General features: G+C 38.8%; 1 protein-coding gene across 3 annotated transcripts in view; it reads right to left on the reverse strand.

Annotated features, from left to right (window-relative positions):
* CUNH3orf67 (chromosome unknown C3orf67 homolog) overlaps positions 1 to 22,924 on the reverse strand; it is a 215,966-nt gene that overhangs the window by 74,297 nt on the left and 118,745 nt on the right. For 2 of the 3 annotated variants that reach the window (XM_027863912.1, XM_027863911.1), the window contains one exon: positions 17,046 to 17,429. The exons of the other annotated variant lie outside the window; for it this stretch is intronic. In XM_027863912.1, coding sequence (XP_027719713.1) covers positions 17,046 to 17,429 — 384 coding nt within the window. The remainder of the gene's footprint in view (positions 1 to 17,045; positions 17,430 to 22,924) is intronic. 3 annotated transcript variants of the gene reach the window in all.

The following is a 22,924-nucleotide window of genomic DNA, read 5'->3' on the forward strand; positions in this document are numbered from 1 at the left end:
TGTGTGAAAAAGTACAGTTGTACTTGGAAAAAAAAAGGCTGGAGCAAGAACAATCAAATCATATTAGGCTAAGATGGAGTGCGAATGATGCCGAGCAGCATTCAGAAAGCATTTGGCATTAATACAACAGTATGCAATGGTGGCAGGGGGCTGTTACGTCACGTCACGTCGCGTCACGTCATACCAACAGTACAGATATAGGCTACAAGTGGGTCATTCTACAACGAAAGTGAGATCTTGAGGTGAAAGATCAGGGGATATAAGGAGGCCTGCCTGGTGATGGGCAAGCTGTGAGCCTTCCGAGGCCTGCTGGACACCTAGCAAGTCCAAGCTGCTCTTGTGGACAGTCCCGGCAGCAAGAGACAATGACATGACTTTCTGAGATCTGGACTCCAGAAAGATCTGTGGCAACAAAGACATACACCACACCACGCCAAGCCACGCCACACCATACTGTACTAACTACACTATACTTTACTACACTATGCTACACTTTGCAAAACTACATTATACTATACTTTACTATTATACTATATCTTACCATACTATACTACATTATACTATACTTTTTAATACTACACTACACTATACTTCACTATACCTATACTTTAGTATAATACTATACTTTTATATTATATTTTGATACTATACAGTATACTCTACTACATTCTACTAACTATACTGTACTACATATACTATACTTTAATACTACACTTAACTGGACTCTACTATGCTGTAGTATATATATGCTATATACTATAGTACTACAGTATTTTCAAGGACGTTATTATAATCCATCATCTTCAAGAGATAAAGTAAATAGTTCTTAACATAAGGAATTGATGCAGGCTTTTAATTTAAATTAATTGTGTATTTCTTGCCTTTTTCTCGGTTCAAATAACATTTGGTGGCAGAGTGCTCAATTTTTCTGTTGCTATGTTAGTAGTACATACTGTACAGTATTACAGACAAATACGGCTTACATGAAACTGAATTTTAAAGAGCCTACAAAATTTTGCTTGTATGGCTGGAAATCGTTTAGCGTAAAGAATACTGCCCACACTTGGACAAAAATATGCTTTAACTTCTATAATGTGAGGGGTACTGTTTCCTAGTGGTATGCTCTAAGATAGACAAGTCTGGTTTGCATCTTACCTGAATCACCAAGATGTGAAAAAATTAAAGGATAATGTTCCAGAAAAGACTTGGAGGTCCCTCAGGACCAAGAGGCTAATTGTCCTACCCTACTACTCTACTAATGAGGCTCAGAGAGGTCATGTGACTTGCCCACGGCTACACAGGTTCTAGTGACAGAGATGAGATTAGAATCCAAATCTTCTGATGCTTAATTCTGACATCTTTCCACTACATAGATTAATATATTTTTCATAACAAAACATTATTATTAGTATCTCAATAAATACGTACATATGTGTATATATGTATATGTATATATATACACACATACATACATATATATATTTACATACACACACATATGAGAAACTTTACTTTTTAGGAGTGGGATAAATTTTCTTTTTCTAGAGGAAATTCACTAAGATGCATTCTTCTCTCACTTTGCAGCCCAGAGGTATAACTTTCCTTTTGGTCCACGATGTCTACATCAGAACTGTTAGCCTTCCCAGAAGGCTGCATGGTATGTGGCACAGTGAGAAAACAGGGCTTGGAGTCAGAGGACATGAGTTCAAATCTCTGTTCTGTCAATTAACTACATTTGTGACTTTGGGCAAGTCACTTCTCCCAGGACTCAGTTTCCTCGTCTTTAAAACACAGGGGATGAACTAGATGACCTTTAAGGTCTCTTTCCCGATAGTTCCTTTCAGTATAATAGTTTCCTTTTCTATCTTTAAAAAAAAATTGTGAATGTTTGTTTCTGGCTTGTCAGGTAGCATGACCACAAATTCTACTTTTTTGGATTAATTTGATAAATAGTAAATTCTTTTTCCATCCCCTCAGTTTTATTTTGTGTATGTTTTTGTTTTCAAATGTGTTTCCTGTAAGCAACAGATTGTAGATTTTTGTTTTCTTATACAATCTGTCACTCTTTTCCAAATAATTGTATTGTTTAATCCATTCACATGAGAGTGAGGTTTAGATTTTCCTCCATCTATCTCTAATATTGGGCTTTTCCCAAGATACATACATACATACATATACGTATATACACACACACATACATATATACATATACATACACACATATATATTTTTCCTCTTCTGCTGTAAACAAGGATTATGTTCCTTCAGTTACTTTACCTTAATTTTTTTTTTTTAAGGTGGCTCTGTTCCCACTGGTCCTCTTCCCCTCACCCCTCATCTCCTCTCCTTTGTTACCCTTTTCCCTTTGGGTTTTTGTTTATTGCTTTACTTCCTTTTTCTTTCATGCCTTTATCTGTTTTAATAATTCTCTCCCCACTTTTCTCTCTCACTTAGACATGCAGATTCCCCCTTCCTCTTCTCTTTCAACTACTCTTGAACAACAGTTTTTTCAATTTCATTTTTTATACCCCTTTCCAAAAGATTTTGTTTACTCTTTTCATTAACCATTCTGTTGGCTCTAGACCCTCATTATCTGGTTCCGATCCCCCTATAATTGCTTGATCACCTTCTTTTCTCTGTATTCCTCATCCAACCAAAACTTCCAAAGTATCCATTCTAGGATCTCCTTGCTAGGCAGTTTCTGATACTGTCTTGTAGAACTCACCCCATGGATTCCCCTTTTCCACTGTGCCTCACTCCCAGAACAATGCCAATGATTGCACACGTCAGAGGGGATACCAGCCTAGGCTACCTCACTCTCAGTCTCTGATTATGCAGCCTGCCATTGATCTGTATCCTCCCACATCACCAGTTACCTTTCTTTTCCCATTTGCCTCCAAATTTCTCCTCCCTGGGTCCAGCTGCTCCCATGGTTTCTAACTAACCTCCTTCCCAATACAAGATGAGTAGACTTCAATCATGAAATCCCCTAAGACACAACCAGAGTAAGGCCCCTTCACCCTTCACAGACCTTCTGTCTTCATCCACTGAAGCATTCATCAGTAGAACACCCTCCCACCAAGAAAGTAGGGCCTTCTTCCTTTCGTCCCCTTTTCAATCCTCTCCCCCCAACCCCCCGGTAGAGTCTTCTCTTCCTGAGGCCATAGGAGTCACATCTCCTTGTTACTAGCTTTTGATTTGATCTCACCACGTAGTCCTCTCTTTCCTCTTCTCCCCACCCCTTTCATGTACTTTCTCCTGTTATAATATAGTCCCATGAAAAACAAAACAAAACAAAACAAAACACTGATTGACTTGCAGTCAGGCTGTCACCAGGTTCTGGCCATAATGCCCCCATCTACTTCTTCACTGTGTCCACTTTTCTGCCTTCGCCTGCCATCTTGTGCACATTCATAAAGATGTCTCTTACTGGTGTCTCTGCTGTCACTGTTGCTATTGCTGTCCTTCCCTGCTGTACTTACTCTTGCCTTTCTGCTATTTGGGGTATTTAAGAAACAAATAATCTCTTCAGTTTTAGGTTTCTTTTGAAAAATATTTCAAATATCTCTTCATTATGAATGTCCACCTTTTCTTTTTTTCATGTATAGTTAATTCAGATTTTCAGGATAGGTCACCATGGGCAGCATCTGGAACTCCACTGCTCTTTGGAACACATTATTTCATTCCCTCCTATGTCTTTCCTTCATAGGTAGTCCTATGGTTTTAATCCTATCTCCTTTGACCTCTGAAATATTATATTCCAAGCCCTATGGTCCCTTAATGTAGAAGCTGCTAAATCTTGTGTTATCCTGACTGTGTTTCCACAATACTTGAATTGTTTCCTTCTGGCTGCCTCCAATATCTTCTCCTTGACCTGGGAATTCTGGAATTTGGCTACAACATTCCTAGGAGTTTTCCTTTGAGGATCTCTTTCAGGAGGTGATTGGTGGATTCTTTCCATTTCTATTTTGCCCTCTGGTTCTAAAATATCAGGACAATTTTCCTTGATAATTTCTTGAAAGATGATGTCTAGGCTCTTTTTTTTGATCATGGCTTTCAGACAGTCCAATAATTTTTAAGTTCTCTCTCCTGGATCTATTTTCCAGGTCAGTTGTTTTTCCAATGAGATGTTTCACATTCTCTTCTATTTTTTCATTCCTTTGGATTAGTGTTACAATGCCTTGATTTCTCATAAAGTCACTAGCTTCCAATTGTTCCATTCTAATTTTTAAGGAAGTATTTTCTTCAGTAAGCTTTTGGACTTCCTTTTCCATTTGGCCAATTTTGCTTTATAGGGCATTCTTCTCTTCATTGGCTTTTTGGACCTCTCTTGCCATTTGGGTTAGGCTACTTTTTAAGGTGTTACTTTCTTCGGTATTTTTTTAGGTCTCCAGGTTGTCTCTACGCACCCTGTTGTAGAGATCGGTATGTTTTGCTTGCACCGTTTGCATATTTTCTTTTAATGTTATTGTTTTGTTTTTTGCTTCTCTTCTTCTAGACTGTCCTTCACTTCTCTGTAGTTGTAATCCCAATCTATTGTTTTCTCCTTTGTTTCTTTGGTAAGGCTTTCCATCGCAAATTTCAGTTTTTCTGTTCTGCCCATAGTTTTTGCTGTGCAAGACATAAATTCTACTCTTGTGATTCTGATTTCTCTTTTGAACCACTCAGAAGCAGCAAGCTGTGGTTCCACGTTCTCCTCCCATTGCACAGTGTCTTCTGTCTTATCAGCAGCTGGATCATTTTCCTTTGTTTTGCAGCATTTATTCACAGATGCTTGAACTCATTTACTAGATCTGAAGGCCATATTTCCTTCTGTTGATACTATTTTCCCTGTTTATTTCTCTGCTTATATTCAAAGTCTTTGAATTTTCTTCCTTAAACCTTTGGTAATTTCAGTCTGTCTCTTTGCCCGGTTACTCAACTCCCCTTATTTCCCCCTCTTGCTCACTTTCTTTCTTCCCTCTAACTATGGTTTCCTTGGGGGCTGGATCTCAGTGTCTCAAGCCTACTTCCATGCTGGGCAATTCAAAGTTCATCAGCCTAGGTGTCTGCCCCAGTTGATTTCTGGGTGGTCAGAACTGGCCCTAGCCGGACGCTGTGCTCTTTCCTCAGGCATGGTGGAGTGCTGCACAGCTCCCCACATTCACAGTGTCCTGTCCTGGTAACCTGCCCCCCTCCTCTGTTCCTTAATTCTTTGGCTCAGTACTGGCAGTTCAGAGCTTTGTGCCATGGGGTTGTGGCCCTTGGTAGGCTTTGCTCTTGAAGGGCTTTGCTGGCTGCCTGTCGTAGCCAGGGCAAATTTCTGTGCCTGAAGCTGGGGTTTCCACAATACTGGGAAAAGGGAGGTGGGAACGTGGTATAGGGGTGGGTTCTGTTCTAAGGCTGTGTCTCGTCTTTGGGTCTGTTATTGTAGCTTTGCTGCTGGTAGTGTGGGAGGTGGGGAAGGGGTGCTGCTTGAGCTCAGGGTCAGCGAGCATCAGTTTGTAGGCTTTGGTTACCGGTTTTTTTTTTTTAAGTCTTCTTTTGGATTCTGAGTGTCCTAGACCATGGAAATAGCTTAAGTTGCTTTATCTTTGGTGCACAATTTCTCTTTTGGAGAGGTCTGAGAGGTTGTGGGAATCAGGGAAAACGTTGAGTCCTCCATCTTTCTACTTACATGATCTAGAAGGTCCCCCTAGTAATTTTTTAAAGTGTGCACAGGGTGATCTGTCATGTTTTTTAAACACAAATATAATAGGTAGAAAAAGCCACAGATATCCATTTACCTAAAATCTTTCAAATTTCCCTTGCCTTTTCAAATAATTTTACGCCTTACATACTATTTTTCTTAATGTTGTCTAAACTTGCTTAACCCCCAAATTTGTTCATAATAATAATACGAAATAAGTCTTGTCAGGGTACTAAACTACTTTCAGTAAAATACTTTTCATTTACCAAATGGGGCTCTGAAAAAGTTCACTTAATTCACACAGATAAGCAATTTACTCCTACAAAGTAATTTACTGATTGGTTCATTGGAGAATAAAATCCACTAATGATAAGAATAAAAAGTAAAACAGTAGCTACACATAGAGATTGGAGGGTAATAACAAATAAGCAATCACAATTCAAATGAAAATATCTTGCACCTTTTAGTCTGAGTTCTAAGTGTGTAAAACGGGTGATTAAAAACTGCAGAACCAATGGAAGATGAAACCATAGTGCTGGGCTAAGAGTTTTGCTAAGAAAGAATGTTCTAGCCTGTAGCATCAGTTAGGACGCAGGACATTTGAAAGAACTAAGGACATGTGCTAGGTCAGTATCATTCAGCTAGCCTTAAGCACACTCATACACAATTCTGTCTTTGGTAGTTTCCATGACATATTTTTAAAATACGTAACCTTGAAAAATTCTACTCCATCCACACTTGTTCACCTTTTCCAAGCAACAATGTCATAACATTCCAGGAAGATTTCTACAAGTAATAATGCAAGATCTCCTAAGTGTCTTGAAATGCCTTTTCTAAGATCACATCTACTATTTTATTCAGTCAGTCATTTAGTAAACATGACTGCAGGCAGGTACTGTGCTAAGAAATAGAGATACCAAGAATGGCAAAAAACAGTTTTCTGCTCTCAAGGAGCTCAAAGTAAAACAGCAACTAAAACCAAACTGCACATAATCATCAGAGGGAAGGACCCAGAATCACAGTGGCTGTATTTTTGTAGAAGAGAGATGCAGTGTAGCATTGTGGATAGAGTGCTGGATGTGGATTCAGGAAAAACTGGGTTAGAATCCTGCTTCTGCCACATACTAGCTGTGTGACCACGCGCAAGTGAGTAAACTTCTTTAAGTTACAGGCAATGAAGCCTTAACTAAGTCATAGGCAGCTGCTACTAGTATCATTGTTTCACAAATCAGAGGGCCTGGACATACTGAGTAACACACAATCTATGACCTAAAGAGAAACAACCTAGTCATATTTTGCTATGATAGTTCACTTTGAAATTCAGCTTGTTATCAGGGTTTAGAATTAATTTCCTTACAAAAGCATTGGTTTGAACTTTTCATCTTAATGTTACATTGAAAGAGTGGCTTGATAATCTTCAGTTCTTTGGTACCTTACTGCTGAAATCTGAGTATTTCCACAGCTCAGGTTTAATTAGAAGCAGAGCATGGAATAGGGAAACATGCTGGCCAATGGCGTTTACCACCATCATGTAAGATGTCCTGCTCCAGGAGTAAATGAAGAATGGCAGTCCCTATGGAAGGAGAGATCTTCCACAAGCTTCTATTTGTGAATAATATTGTGTGTGTGTGTGTGTGTGTGTGTGTGTGTGTGTGTATGCTTGTGTGTGCATGTGTCTAGGAAGAGGCACTGAGCAATGAAGAGGCCCAGGTTTGAAGAGTCAACTGAACATGGACTGACTTTGTGAAATGAAACAGTACAGGACTTTCAGGGATCTCAAGCCGCTGCTGGATATAAGACCCCATCTTTTCAACACAAACGTCCTCCTGGTCATTCCACGTTGCCACAAATCTTGAAAACAAATCCCAAGTTTCAGGTAACCCCAAGGGCAAGGGCAGGACATGGGGCAGGCAGAGCAAGCCTTAGTGCATTCCTGATGCTCCACGCTCAAGGAAGGCAGGTACTACTCTGTTTTTGTCTTTATTGTTGCTGTCTAATCCAGCCTTGCAGTTCATGGATGGATAAAGAACAAAGGAATAAGGGATAGCACTGAGGAAACAGGTGGAAGGAAGAGGAGGGGAAGCTCAAGTGTGCCCTGGTGCTTATACCACGTGAAAAGACCTAGACTAGGGGATCTCAGACTTTTGATATCATTATCATGGGCCCCTCTGGCAGGCTACTGAGATCAAGGGAATTCTTTTTAGAATCTGTGTTTTTAAAAATTATTTTTAATTAAAGAAAATGCTAACACTCACTTAGGGATTAGTGCAAATACTGACATACCTTTTTCCCTCCTATATAAGCACACAGACCTAAAGGCTAAGTTAAGGACCCAAGCTTAATGCCTCTAGGTTAAGAACCTTTGACCTTAAGCAATAGGTTTCAAAGTGCAGTTCCAGAACCTTTGGGGGTCCCCAAGACCCTTTCAAGGGATCCATGAAGTCAAAACTATTTTTGTAATAATAGTAAGATTCTAACATTTATAATACAGCAAACGTCCATATCTATAACCTACCTCTTTGGAGTCCTCAATAGTTTTAGAGTGTAAGGGGGTCATGGGTCTCAAAACTTAGAGAAATATTGACCTAGAGGAAGATTTCAAGCAAATTCAGGGGTTCCTCAGCACAGGATCTCTGGGAAAACAGAGGGCGAGAAGGCCCTTTCTGGGCTGAAATCTGTACCAATGGCAGGAATGATTTAATTGAGGAGATGACAGATACACTTAAGTACTCAAGAGCTAGACTGGATATTCCACGAGAATGGGGAAGATCCTGTTCTCTCCATCATAAACCCACGGCACTGAGCACAATGACTCACATAGTCAATGCTTCATAGCTCACATCTCTATAGCTCCTAAAGATTACAAAACATTTGCCACCTATAACCTGGAAGTTGGTCATGCCAACATTATTATACTCATTTTGCAGATGAAGAAACTGGGGCACAGCAAGAGGAATAATCTGCCCATGGTCATATGACTAGTGTCAGAGGTGATATCTGAATTATGGTTTTCTGACTTGAAGTCCAGAGCACCTTCGACTACACCAAGCTGCCTCTTAATAAACACTTGCTCAATGAATAATTTATTTAAACTCTAGAATCAGTTACTCTGTTACTTGATAAATAGCATTTTGTTAATAGTTTCTAACTTTACACAAAGAAAACATCTTTCTTAGTCATGGATTTCAAGGTGCTTTGCAGATATTACTCGTTTAGCAAATATATTAAGACGTACAAGTAGCAAAACATGATTTGCTTCCACTCTAAATCAGAAAAATCAAAGCATCGTAAGAGAAGATAAATTTCTCAGAGCTAGTAAGTTAGCCAACAGCAATACTGTGCATGCTTCAAGTGATAAGGTTCTATTGGTCAGTTGTGACTGGCTCTTTATGACCCTAATGTGAAGTTTTCTTGGCAAAGATACTGGAATGGTTTGCCCTTTCCTTCTTCAATAGATTAAGGCAGACAGGGTTAAGTGACTTGACAGCATCATGCAGCCAGTGAGCGTCTGAGGCCGGATCTGAACTCAAGTCTTCCTGACTCCAGGCCCGGCGCTCTATTCACTGAACCACCTCACTGCTTCAAGGTTCTATTACCTTCTTGGAAAATTGTATAGGTATGTGTGTATGTATGTTGGGTGGTAGAGGTGGCCCATGCATGTGTGTTTGGGAACATCTGTGAATGCACATGCCTTCTTCTTACTTGTGTCATATCTACTACATCAGTTGTCTATGGCTTTACAGGATCAGGATGTGACATCAGGGCACCTAGTACACAGTGGGCTCCAAACCCAACCATCCTGAGACATACACACAAAGTCCTTTCACTGTTTCTAAATACATAATAGCCATTTCACCCTTGAATTCCCTTTTGAATTCTTGACTGTCAGCATGAAAAAGGCCCTCAGACATAATCTGGTCTTTGTACAATTTCTACTGAGAAAACTTAGTCTTTTGTTTTGCACCTCTATACAAATGAGGGAGCTGAGCCACTGGGCACAGTCAACTGGGCATCATTCTCAAACAGACAGAATACTGGGAGTTTTTTCCCATTCAGCATGTGGACTAATTCTAAGAAAAAGCAATTATCTTCACTGATGATGAAGGGGAACCAAACCAAATCTAATCCAGTTCAATCCTTTAAGCATTTAAGAGCTTATTTCAGGCCAGGCACTGGTTAAGCACTGGGGACACGAAGAAAGGCAAAAAATAGCCCCCGCCCTCAAGGACCTCATAGTCTGATGGGGGAGACAAGAGGCAAACAACTATGTACAAACAAGATCTAGACAGCCTATACTGGAAATAATTAGCAGAGAGAGGGCACTACAAAGATCCAACAAAAAATAATCCTTGCTTTCAAGGTGCTTACATTCAACTGAGTGGATGGAACATATAAATAGGTAAGTATATACACTTGGAAATTTGGTGGCGAGAAGGCAGGAAGGGCTGAGTTGACCAATGGTCTACTTCTAGCACCATCTTTTGGACGAAGCCTTTCCTGGTGCCTTGAATTGCTAATCTCTACTCCCCTACCCCTGAGCCTCAAACTCCCTTTATATTTAACTACTTTGTACATATGTGTATCTATTAACTTTATATTTGTGCTATATACTTGCTGTCTTTCCATTTGAATGTAAGCTCCTTGGTAGCAGATACCATTTCATTCTTTACACTTGTAAACCTATACACAGCCCACAGCTTGGACTATAACATACCCTTAATAAATGTGTTGATTGACTGCTAAAGCAAAGGAGTCAATCTTTTAAACTCAGTTACAGCGTTAGCAAGTGGTACTAATAATGTCTAATTTAATATAGACAATTTGGTCCAATCATGAAAATATCCCCAAACATCATAAATACAATTTATGACAGTGGTTCTCAAAATTTTTGGTCTCACAGCCCCTTTATGCTCTTAAAAATTACTGAGGAACTCAAAGAGCTTTTGTCATATCTATTATTATATCTATTAATATTTACTGTGTTGCAAATCAAAACATAAAATTGGAAACTATTTGTTAATTCATTTAAAATACCAATAATAAACCTATTACATGTTCTGATAAATTTTATAAATGAAAAAAAAAAACATATTTTAAATAAATTAAGTGGCCTTGAACTTGACAAATGCTAGTTTCTTAAAAGGAGTTGCAATGAGGAATCTGAAGCCAATAGCAATGAATGAATGAGAGCAAAAAAGGCAAATAAATAACTTCTTAGTGTTACTGTAAAAAGAATTTTGACATCATGGACCTCTGAAAGGGTCCTGGGGTTCCCATAGACCACACTTGGAGAACTTCTGATTTCTGAACATGTTATTGAGCCATACCAATTCAAATAGCAAAGTATATTCTGCAAGTGAACATGGAGCTCTAGCCAGCACTGAACTGTATGTGGTAATCTAACTGCACAGGGTCCTCCCTCTGCCCCCATCCCCCAAAAAGAGAGAAATTCTTGAGTGGAGTGATGTTTAGGGGGATGGAGAAGATGTCTGGTGGGAAACTTGGGAACAGCCCACAGCCACCTGTGTAGAGGTCTCCTAAAGGTGAAGTTGAGTGTTTTCTGTGTGCAGGGCATGCAGCTAGGTGGTAGGAACACAAGGCAAGGACAAAACCAAACAGTCCCTGTCCTCAAGAAGCTTATGATCTACAAAAAGTGACTTCACAGTGTTGTGTAAGGTAGGATCAGCTAGATGAGAAAGTAAGACAGGATACACCAAGACAAAAGCCAAGATATCCAAACAAATTGAGAGAAATTATTATTTTTCTATTACATTAATAACCAATGATTAAATCAGGATTGAGGGCTTTTCTTTCTATTTCCTCATTTAGGGACCAGACCCAGTAGGCAAATCAGCCAGTCTCTGAAGGACACTGCTGATAGATGAGATTGCCCAAATCCTCTGGGTACGTGCTCTTTGATCTTGGGTGGGACCCTACTGAACTAGGCAGCCTTATAAACAGAATCTAATCCAGGTGAATTCTGGCTCTTAGGAAATAAACTCCTGTCTTTGGAACTCTCCATTAGACTTTAAGGTAATCCAGCTTATGAAGGAGAAAACCAACCAGAGTGGTCTGAGTAGACATGGATTCCTTTGTCTAGATTGCTGGACACAGCTGAGTCTCATGATCAAGTCACATTCTCAACAGGAGGAGCTGAAGACTTTTAGTGCAACTTATCATTTGAAAGTCCACCCCCTCATCAACTGTTTGCCAATCAAGGTTGATATTTATCTCTGAGGGATATCCCCCTTTCTAAGGGTATTCATGCATTCAGGGATGTCCATGTCTTTGTCTCTGGTTATGGAGAGACATCACTGACCATCAATTTATTGGTTATTTCTTAGCCTAATTAATAAATTGATTATTAATTACCCAGAAACTGCCTCTTAGGCTTTTCATTTGTCACCAAGTGAAATTGCTGCAACTGAGGTCAATCTTAAAACAACCCAGCACTACTGGAAAAAAAGCGGTGGTTGGTAGGCCAGAGGTAAGAGACAGGCACCATAAATAGGCTCACTCTGAGCAAAGGAGATATGCAGTATAGAAGAAGGAAGGAAGGAAAGAAGGGAGAGAGGGAGGGAAGTAGGCAGGAAAGAAGAAAGGGAGAGAGAAAGGAAAGGACTGGGAGGAAGGAAAGGCAGAAATAAGCATTTTAAGTGCTTACTATGTGCTGGGATCTGGGTTCAAATCCCAGGCATTCCACTTACCAGTTGGGTGACCCTGGAGAAGTTACTTAATTTTTTTTGCAATTGGACTAGAAGTACTCTAAGATCTCTTTTTGCTCAGATATTACAATCTGATGATCTTGGAGCCCACACAGGGAAGAGTAGTTCAAGACCCTGCAGACCGACCACAACAATTCACTCAAAGAAAGGCTAATCAAATGCTCAAATGTAAAACACAAGTACAAACCTCATAGTGTCCTTACATTAAAAAGCAAACAGTGTACTTTTTCTAATCTGAAGCTGTGTTTACATGTGTCATTTATTTACACTGCTTAAAAATCAAGTTTTTCCTTTCCATTTATTTCAGTTAATAAACTTTGAAGCTTCTTCACTAATTTTGCCAACATCTTTTCCTCTACGTGGTCACTTGATAGTTATGGGATCTTTCAGTGCAAGAAGATGAAGAAAATTCAGACACCCACAATCCTAAGAGACCCTGATTCCTTTCCCACAATTATCCTTAGAAAAACATATAATACAAAAAAAAAAACCCCAAACTCATTTTATTTCCTCTCAAATACTTTTTTTGGGTAACATATTTTATGGATATGGGAAACACTGAATTGTTTTTGGATACAACTATGAAAATTCACTATTCTGCCTGGCATCTACCATTACAAGGGAAGATGGTCCTCTTGGGAGGGGCTTCAAGGTGGAAGGGATACAACTGAAAATTAAGGCAATTAGAAAAACCCAAAGTATATTCATAAACACTTTAAGAAAAAGAGATTTGCTGAACTGATACTGAGTCTAATAAGCAGGTGGAGGTAAATGGTCTATCTACTCCTACATTTTCATGATTCATGGTTTAAAGGAGTTGGTTAAACAAGAAATAGGGCACACAAGCCAACATCACTAAACTCATAATATAATTCATTTGGGATTCCCACAAACAGAAGTAAAAAATGGAGTAAAATATAACTAATGTTTCATAAAACAATTTTTTTTTGGTCAAAAAAGATTTGTTTTTCTCTAAGTAAGCCACCTGGCTGAGTTGTACTTTGTAGCTTTTTTTTTTTTTAATCTAAATATCCTCTTATAATCATAAATTAAGCTCAATCTTGTTGAAATGACAAATGCAATTTCAGAAATCTTTTCTTTAAGTCTTCAAGATACACATAATGACATTTGCATTTCCCAACATTTGAATGATTCATTCAAAATTGTTTGAATATAGTTATATGTGCGGAAAAGTTTAATTACCAGCTATCTGCATGGTGGCATTATTACCTAGAGGGTTCTACTTCTTTCTTAATTAAAACTATTTGAAGTTAATAATAATGCACTCTGTTAAGATAGGAATCAAATATTCCAAGTAAGAAGTTTACTAAGCAGTCATTATATCCCTTTCATTAAGAGTTGCTTTTGGATGACTTGTGCTTTCTATCAGGCTGTAGGGAGGAGCAAGTCTTCTGCTCAATGTCACCATAAAAACTTTTGACAGGAAATTTCCTGTGTCATAAAGCCACTCTCTTCAGTTTCTCCTGATCATAGATTCTGAATAAGAACAGAGACACTCCCCTATAATTCTCTGCTGCCATTCTCTTTTTATAAGGATAGCAATCCAGAGTCTACTGCTGCCTTTATTGAATACCTTTCTTTAGGGCAAAGCTAGGGCTTCTCCCGTAACTCCCTTGGCCACCTCCTGGCTTCCAGGGCCCCCAGGCTCCAGGTTCTCTGCCTGAGTGGTAGCTCGAGCCATCCTTACCTACAGATGACTGGACTAGATTCCATCTAACAAAGGACATGACAAAGCATATCCTATCTATATCAGAGGGACCTCCAGACCCCAAAGAAGTCATAGATTTTATTCTTGTACACAAAAGAAGTTTGCAAAGCTTAATGACAAAATGAGAATCCTCTAGGAGTGGTTAGAGGGTTTAAAATCGTTTCAATTACTTTGCTGGGAGATAGGGGAAGAAGGCAGAATGAGTTAGGGTTTGACACTGGGAGCCATAATCCAAGAATGCTATGGCAGCAGAAAAGAATGCGAGGTGTGGGTGTGGAGGGGATGGCACTGGGCTCACATGATGGTCCTGCTATGTATTATATGGGGTCCCTGGGCAGTGAAGAACTCTCCTGGGGACTTGGTTTCTGTCTTTCATCTGAAGATGAGGGGATTGGCCCTCATGACAGCTGAGGTCCCTCTTGACTTCTATGACATGCATCCAGGCTCTCCAGATGATGTGGGACTGACACAAGTGTGTTTTTTGGTTCAGGCCTATGGTTTCACTGGGGTTGAGAACTCCCAGTGAGGGAAACTCTCCACCACCTGTGCAGACGCAGCTTGAAACCTTAAGGAGCAGTGTCCTTGGGGCGACTGCTAACCATTCACACAGATGTAGCAACTTAAGGAGGACAGAGAGAACAGGAAGAATTCGGGCAGGATTCTCTGCATTGTGGAGACAAGGAAACTTGCCTGTGGTCTCACTGCTAGTAACTAAACACTGGAAGTGGCATTCAAACCCAGGCCTCCCTGTTGGGAGGTTTCTGGACACAAGGCTGCTTCTGTACCCTCCCTCCCGCTGCTGCCCATACCCAGATTATCTGGGGGCTGGGACGTGCACATTATCCTGTGAAGTGGGAAGGGGGTCTCCAACTCAGGAGTGAGCCCCAGCCCTCAGCGTGGTCTGCTCCACCATGTCAGAAAACACAGCATTTTGCACCGCCCTGGGCTGGCTCACCATTCGAAAAGGCACCCAACAGAAAATCCACAGATGTGAGGGAAGCTCAAAGCTTCGGTACACTCTTAGTTTTAATTTTCTTTCCCTGTAAGCATGAGTTCGAGGTGAGCTGCAGTCAAGTGGAAGCCAAGGGGTGACAAGGGGGTACCACAGGGGTTTGTAGGCAAGAGGACTTGAGTTCAAATCCAGCCTCAGATACGTATTAGTTGGAGAACCCTGAGCTAGCACTTACTTTACCTCTATCTGCCTCAGTATCGTCATCTGACCAATGGAGATGATAACAGTCTCTACCTCCAAGGGCTGTTGTGAGAATCAAATGAGACCCTATTTGTAAAAAGTACTTAGCATAGTGCCTGGCACATAGTAGGTGCTAAAGAAATGTTATCTATTCTTGGGATTATTGTAACAAGAGGCAGCATGGTGAGAGGAGACTCCTGGGTCGAACTGAAGTCAGACCTTCTGGGGTAAGACACAGCCTGGAGGCAGGGACTTCTTTCTCATAGAACAACAGGGGGGTACCAGGTCCAACCAGGGCACCTTGATTATCAACAAGGGAGGGAGAAAGTTTTACAGAAAATGCATATGGAATAACAGTCATCTATTTCTTCTTAGATAATAAGACCTTAATTTAAAAAAATCACCCCAACTTGGACAACATCTTTCTCCAGTGCCTTGTCAAGCACCTGGATGATAACAGCCAGGCCAGAGAGGTAGGATGAATGTTACCCTTCCCATTTTACAAATGAGAAAACTGAGATCTACAGAGGTTAAGTAACATGTTAGTTGTCATAAGGCTTATTTCAAAGTCAGGACTCCCATGCCTACTGACTCCAAATTATGTTACCTCTTAGAAAATGGGGGGGGGGGGAAGAGAGAGAACTGTACTATGTATAGTTCCAGAATAGAAGAAAAAACAGTATACATGAGAAAAAACTCAATTTAATGGGCATGCACACAGCTGCCAAACTAGCCTTGGGATTCTGGCTGTGACACAGGCTTCCTGCAAAACTTCAATCATGATCCCTTTCTTTTCCTGGAATGCTATAAAGAGACTACCAAAGACCCTGACTAATGATATTTTTATGGCTTAAATGCAGATGGTTATTGAAAGCCTATCACATTTACTTTACAGGTTTTCACCTTTCAAGAAGGTCTGCATTTATTACTCAAAAGCAACGAGTAATGCCATTGTGGGGAATCTTACATGATAAAATTAACCTGCTTAACAAAACACGAGAATTTATATTAATTTTGGGATATGAAATCCACGTTTTATGTTGAAACAATCAGATTGATTCTGTGTCTTTTTTAATCAATCCTATTTACAGTTAATTGATTTTGTCCTATAACTGCCTAAGTCATGACTCTTTGTCTTTGAACTTAGTTCAGAAATTCAGCTGGTCTATAAGGATTTAAGTTTAGAAATACAGTTCTCTTGTTAATTAATGTTCTATTCTTGTGTCAAGGAAATCTGTTATCTTTGAAGGACGTCTGGTTTGCTAGCCAAAGAAGTCTGGTCCACTATCTCTGACCTCGCAGGTGGTCTCAAACAATGGACATTTCTTAGTCACAAAAGGGAAGGAGGGGGTTTCTGCTAGCCCCTTGGTCCTGACTGCTAACCAATCATAACTTGTTCTCTGCCTGTGAAGTCGTGTTCTTTGTTCTGTTCTCCCCTAAAACTATAAAAAGGGTAGCCATTCCCCACCACAGGGTCTTAGCGTAGCTGGGGAAATCAGAGATTCTATTTACTGGTAAATCTTGGCTTTACTCATAAATTGATTCTGCTTGGAATTCTGTGCCTCGTTCTACCTTATTTTTTAACTGTTACAATGCTGCCGTTCCTGCCTCAGAATGCAAAAGAACAGAAAAGAATACAGATGCTGATTCCACTAATGATGGACAAGAGACCCTATGAAAAGTGTGGGGAAGGAAACACTAACACAGGTAAACCAAAGGGAAATCACTTACAGGTGCGTCAGTGAACAGTCCTGCACTTTCCACCGGGATTTCTTTTAGGGAAGTTTTGTTTATTGATGCTGTTACTTGGTGGCAAACTGGTAGGTCCTTTGCTTTTGTGATGGTGCCTGGAGTTTCCTTAGACAAGTCAGGCCTTCTCAGAGTGGGTGACAGGCATGGAGTAGGCCCCACACTCTTCTGAACACTGTTTTGGGGTTCAGATGCTGCTGTTTCCATGCAGGAACTTTTTACATATCCTTTATATGTCCTGCTTCCAGCCTTTCCCAGAATCTTTTCTAACAGTAGCTCTGATGAAACTGTTAATTCACATAACCCTGATGTGCTGAGGCTAGCTGCAGGGCCTGGTGTATCATGGATGAATAGACTCTGGTTATCCTAAAATATGGGGAACAAAGTGAAAACGATTTTGAGCAGAAACTTGTGGTGGACAAGTTATCACGTACAAGCCCTTAAGCCAGTTTGAAATTTGGGATCTTTATAATAACATGGTTGCTTTAGAAAGAATAATGTTTTTTTTTTTTTTTTAAATTAACTATCAGCAACAGGAAATAACTGAATAGCTAAAAACAAGAGGGAAAATAAGGGTCCTAGGACATGCTCACTGGACATACACTCTCTGTATAGGACTCTATATACTCTCAGCGTATCCCATATTTACCACCTCTGAGTGATACTAGAAACATCTAATAATTAGCAGTCCATGAGTATATTTATTCCAATTAGAAAAGAGAACCATCCTTGTTACCAAAAATGCCCACCTTCAGTTTTGTGATTTGAACATACAAGGAAAATGAAACGACCAGTCATCACTGACACAGGCATGAAAATGCCACCAGAGAGTACTAAAGGACTTATTTTAGTTACTTCCTCCCTCAGTGATCCTAAGACAGTTCTGTAGATCAATGGGTTGGAATAATTATATGTCATATTATCTTTTCAATTATAGCAACAGATGTGACCCCAAACAATAAACCATATTAACTATCTGTTGTTAAGCTAATGTCTAACTATTATTTAAAACCCTAATTATCAAGCAGAGCCAAGATGGTGGAATGAAGGCAGGAACTCATCTGAACTCACAAGTTCCTCTCCAAACAACATTAAAATAATGCCTCAAATCAAATTCTGCAGTGGCAGAATCAATAAAAGGTCAGGGTGAAACAATTTTCCAGCACAAGACAAGCTTCCACTTCAAAGGATAGAGGGCTTGGAATATGATATTCAGGAAGGCAAGGTAGCTAGGATTACAAGCAAGAATCACCTATCCAGGAAAACTAAGTATAAACCTTCAGAGGGAAAAATAGACATTTAATGAACTAGAGACTTTTAAGGCACTCCTGATGAAAAGACCAGAGCTGAATAGAAAACCTGACTTCCAAATAGAAGACTCATGAGAAGCATAAAGAGGTAAAGATAAAAGAGAAATCATAAGGGATTCAATAAGGTTAAACTGTTTATATTCCTATATGGGAAGATGATAGTTGTAACTCCTAAGAACTTTCTCATTATTAAGGCAGTTAGAAGGCAACTACATAGAAGGCACGGGTGTGAGTTGCCTATTACGAGATGATTTCAAAAAAATAAAATTAAGGGGTGAGAAGGAGGGACCCACTGGGAAAAGGGGGAAAAGAGAGGTAGAATGGGGAAAATTACCTCGCATAAAAGAGGCATGAAAGGAAGAGCTTTCACAGTGGAGAGGAAGACAGGGGGTGGGGGCGAACCTTATTGTCCTCAGAATTGGCTCAAAGAGGGAATAACATACACATTCAGTTGAGAGAGAAAGTGGAGAAGAGAAGGTGCAGATGGAAGAAGGGATGGTCGCTACAGGGAGGCAGTAGTCAGAAGCAAAAACAATTTTTTGAGGAGGGACAGGCTAAAAAGAGAGAGAGAAAAGGATAAACGGGGGGAAATGGGATAGAGGGAAATAGACAGTAATCATAACTGTGAATGGGAATGGGATGAATTCACCCATAAAACAAAAGCAGAGAGCAGAACAGATTAAAACCACACTCGGACAATATGTTGTTTACTAGAAACACACTTGAAACAGAGAGACACACACACAATAGTAAAGGTGACGGGCTGAAGAAGAAGCTATTATGATTCAGCTGAAGTAAACAAAGCAGGGGTAGCAAACATGATTTCAGACAAAGCAGGAGCAAAAATAGATCTAATTAAAAGAGATAAACAAGGAAACTACAACATGCTAAAAGGTACCACAGACAATGAAATAATATTCATACTAAACAATGTATGCACCAAATGGTAGAGCATCCAAATTCTTATAGGAAAAATTAAATGAGTTACAGAAGGAAATAGACAATAAAACCGTATCAGTGGGCGACCTCAACTTTCCCCTCTCAGCATAGATAAAGCTAACCAAAAAATAAACAAGAAAGAAGATAAAGAGATGAACAGAATTTTTAGATATGTTAGATATGATAGACCTCTGGAGAAAATGGATGGGAATAGAAAGGAGTATACATTTTTTTCAGGTGTACATGGCAGCATCACAAAAATTGATCATGAATTAAGGCATAAAAACCTCGCAAGAAAATGCAGAAAAGCAGAAATATTAAATGCATCCTTTTCAGATCACAATGCAATAAAAATTACATTTAATAAAGGGCCATGGAAAGACAGATTAAAATTAATATGGAATTAAATAATCTAATCCTAAAGAATGAATGGGTCAAAGAACAAATCATAGCAACAACCAATAATTTCATTAAAGAAAATGACAACAATGAGACAACATACCAAAATTTATGGGATGCAGCCAAAGCAGTACTTAGGGGAAATTTGATATCTCTAAATACTTACATCTATAAATTGGGCTTACCGTTTAAAAAAACAAAACAAAACCTAGAAAAAGAACAAATTAAAAACCTCCAATTAAAAGCCAAATTGGAAATTCTGAAAATGAAATAAGAGATGAATAAAATTGAAAGGTAGAAAACCACTGAACTAATAATAAAACTAGAAACTGGTTTTAGGGGGGGAGGAAGAAAAAACAACAAAACAGATAAACCATTGGTTAATTTATTTAAAAAAGAAAGAAAACCTAATTACCAGTATCAAAAATGAAAAGGGTGGATTCACCACCAATGAAGATGAAATTGAAGCAACTCTTTGGAGCTATTTTGCCCAATTATATGCCAATAAGTCTAACAATCTAAGTGAAATGGATGAATATTTACAAAAATATAAATTTCCCAGTTTAAAAGAAGAAGAAATAGAACACTTAAATAATCCTATTTTAGAAAAGAAATTGAACAAGCCATCAATGAGCTCCCTAAGAAAAAATTCCCAGAATCAGATGGATTCACAAGTGAATTCTACCAAACATTTATAGAACAACTAATTCCAATATTTGGAAAAATAGGCAGTGATGCCCAAAGTACAACAAAGCTGTGCATCCCCTTTGACCCAGCAATACACCACTAGACCTATATCTTAAAGAGATTTTAAAAGGGACCTTTTTGTACAAAACTATTTATATCATCTCTTTTTGTGGTGACAAAGAATTGCAAAGTTGAGAGGATGTCCATTAATTGGGGAATAAATGAACAAATTGTAGTATATGACTGTAATGGAATACCATTGTGCTATAAGAAATAAAGAGCAAGATGCTTTCAGAAAAGACGTACATGAACTGATGCACAGTGGAGTGAGCAGAACCAGAACACTGTACACAGTAACAGCAATATTATAGGATGATCAACTGTGAATGTGCTTAGCTATTCTCAGTAATACAATGATCCAAGAGAATTTTGAAGGACTCATGATGAAAAATGCTATCCACATCCAGAGAAAGTACTGGAGTCCGACTGCATATCAAGTAATACTATTTTTCATTTTGTGTATGTGTGTTTTTTGGGGGTTGGGGTCTCAGTTTTGTTTCACAACAGGACTAATATGGAAAAGTGTTTTGTATGACTGCATGTGCATAATCTATCTCAAATCAAACTGCTTACCATCTCAGGGAAGGGGGAAAGGAGAGAACTAGAAGCTAAAAAAAATTTAAAAACAAATGTTTTTACATACAGCTGGGAAAAAAAAAGGTTTAAAAAATGGAAAAATAGGCAAAGGAGTCCTACCAAAATCCTTGTACAACAGAAGAGTAAGAACAGATAAAGAAAATTATAGACTGATTTCCCTGATAAATAATAAATGCAAAAATTTTAAATAATATACTACCTAGGAGATTATAGTAATATATCACAAAGATATACAGTATGACCAGGTGGGATTTACAGCAGGAAAGCAGATTTGGCTCAGTATTAAGAACACTGTCAATATAACTGAACATATCAATAACAAAAACAACAAAAATCACATGATCATCTCAATAGATGTAGAAAAAACTTTTGACAAAATACAATACTCATTTTTATTAAAAACACTAGAAAGTATAGTAATAAATGGAACTTTGCTCAATATGATAAGTAGTATTTATCTAAAACCATCAGCAACCATTACCTATAATGGTGATAGGCTAGACTCCTTCCCTATAAAATCAGAGATGAAGCAAGGATGCCCATTATCACCACTATTATTCAACATTGTACTGGAAATGCTAGTTACAGCAATAAGAGAAGAAAAAGAAATTGAAGGAATTCGAATAGGCAGTGATAAAGCCAAACTTATATACTTATATACTTAGATAATCCTAGAGAATCAACTAAAAAACTAGTGGAAATGATTAAGAACTTCAGCATTTCTATATATTACCAACAAAGTCCAGCAGGAGAGATATAAAGAGAAATTCCATTTGAGATAAGTGCTGACCATAAAAAATACTTGGAAGTCTACCTATCAAGACAAAAGTAGGAACTATATGAACACAATTATAAAACACTTTTCACACAAATAAAGTCAGATCATTAGTTGTTCATGGGTAGGTTGATACAATATAATAAAAATGATAATTCTACCTAAATTAATTCAGGGTCACATCAATCAAACTACCAAAACTATTTTATAGAGTTAGGAAAAATAATAACAAAATTAATTTGGAAGAACAAAAGGTCAAAAGTATCAAGGGAATCAATGGGAAAAAAAATGTGAAAGAAGGTGGCCTAGCTGTAGGAGATCTTACAAAGTGGTAATCATCAAAACAATCTGGTACTAACCAGAAAGAGAAGAGTGGATCAGTGGAATAGATTAGGTACACAATAGCCAGTAGTAAATGACTATAGTAAGCTCATGTTTGATAAACCCAAAGATCTAAGCTTTTGAGACAAGAACTCACACATACAACATCCCATACTTGGAATGAATTGTCTTCTGTATTCCTCCTGCTGAAATCCTTTGCTTCCTTCTAAAGCTGAGTTCAGGTACTATACACTTCATGAAACATTCCAGAACTCTTCTGATGAAAGCTAGAAGTAATCTCTCCTCTCTGTTTTCCTCCTAGAACTTTCAAGCTGATGCATTCATTCTATTTTAAACTGCATTATAGTTCTTTGAATATGCATCTCATTCCTATTAGACTGAATGCACCCTGAGGGCAGGAATTGTTGCTATTCATCTTTGTCCACCAAGCACAGAGCTTTGCCTCAGCAAATAGTTTCAGAATTGTTTGAACTTCATCCTAGTCAAGGCAATCTATCCCATCTCCCTGATTCTGTTCACAATCAGGGTCACAGCCATGCTATTGGATCAGACTGACTCTTTTGTGCTTTGGATGCCTAGCAAGAATTCTCCTTTCAATCCCCACCTTGTTGGTGATCCCACTTCAGCTCAGGCTTTTTGGACAACTAACGACTTGCCTTCTAACTAATGCCATCTAAGGGCATTTCAAGAATGCCATCTAATTCTCCCATATTGATAATGACTATGCTAGAATTGCCCACCTTCTCAATTTC

The sequence above is a fragment of the Vombatus ursinus genome, unplaced genomic scaffold (genome assembly GCF_900497805.2).
Source record: "Vombatus ursinus unplaced genomic scaffold, bare-nosed wombat genome assembly UNPS02014773.1, whole genome shotgun sequence".
Lineage (NCBI taxonomy): Eukaryota > Metazoa > Chordata > Mammalia > Diprotodontia > Vombatidae > Vombatus > Vombatus ursinus.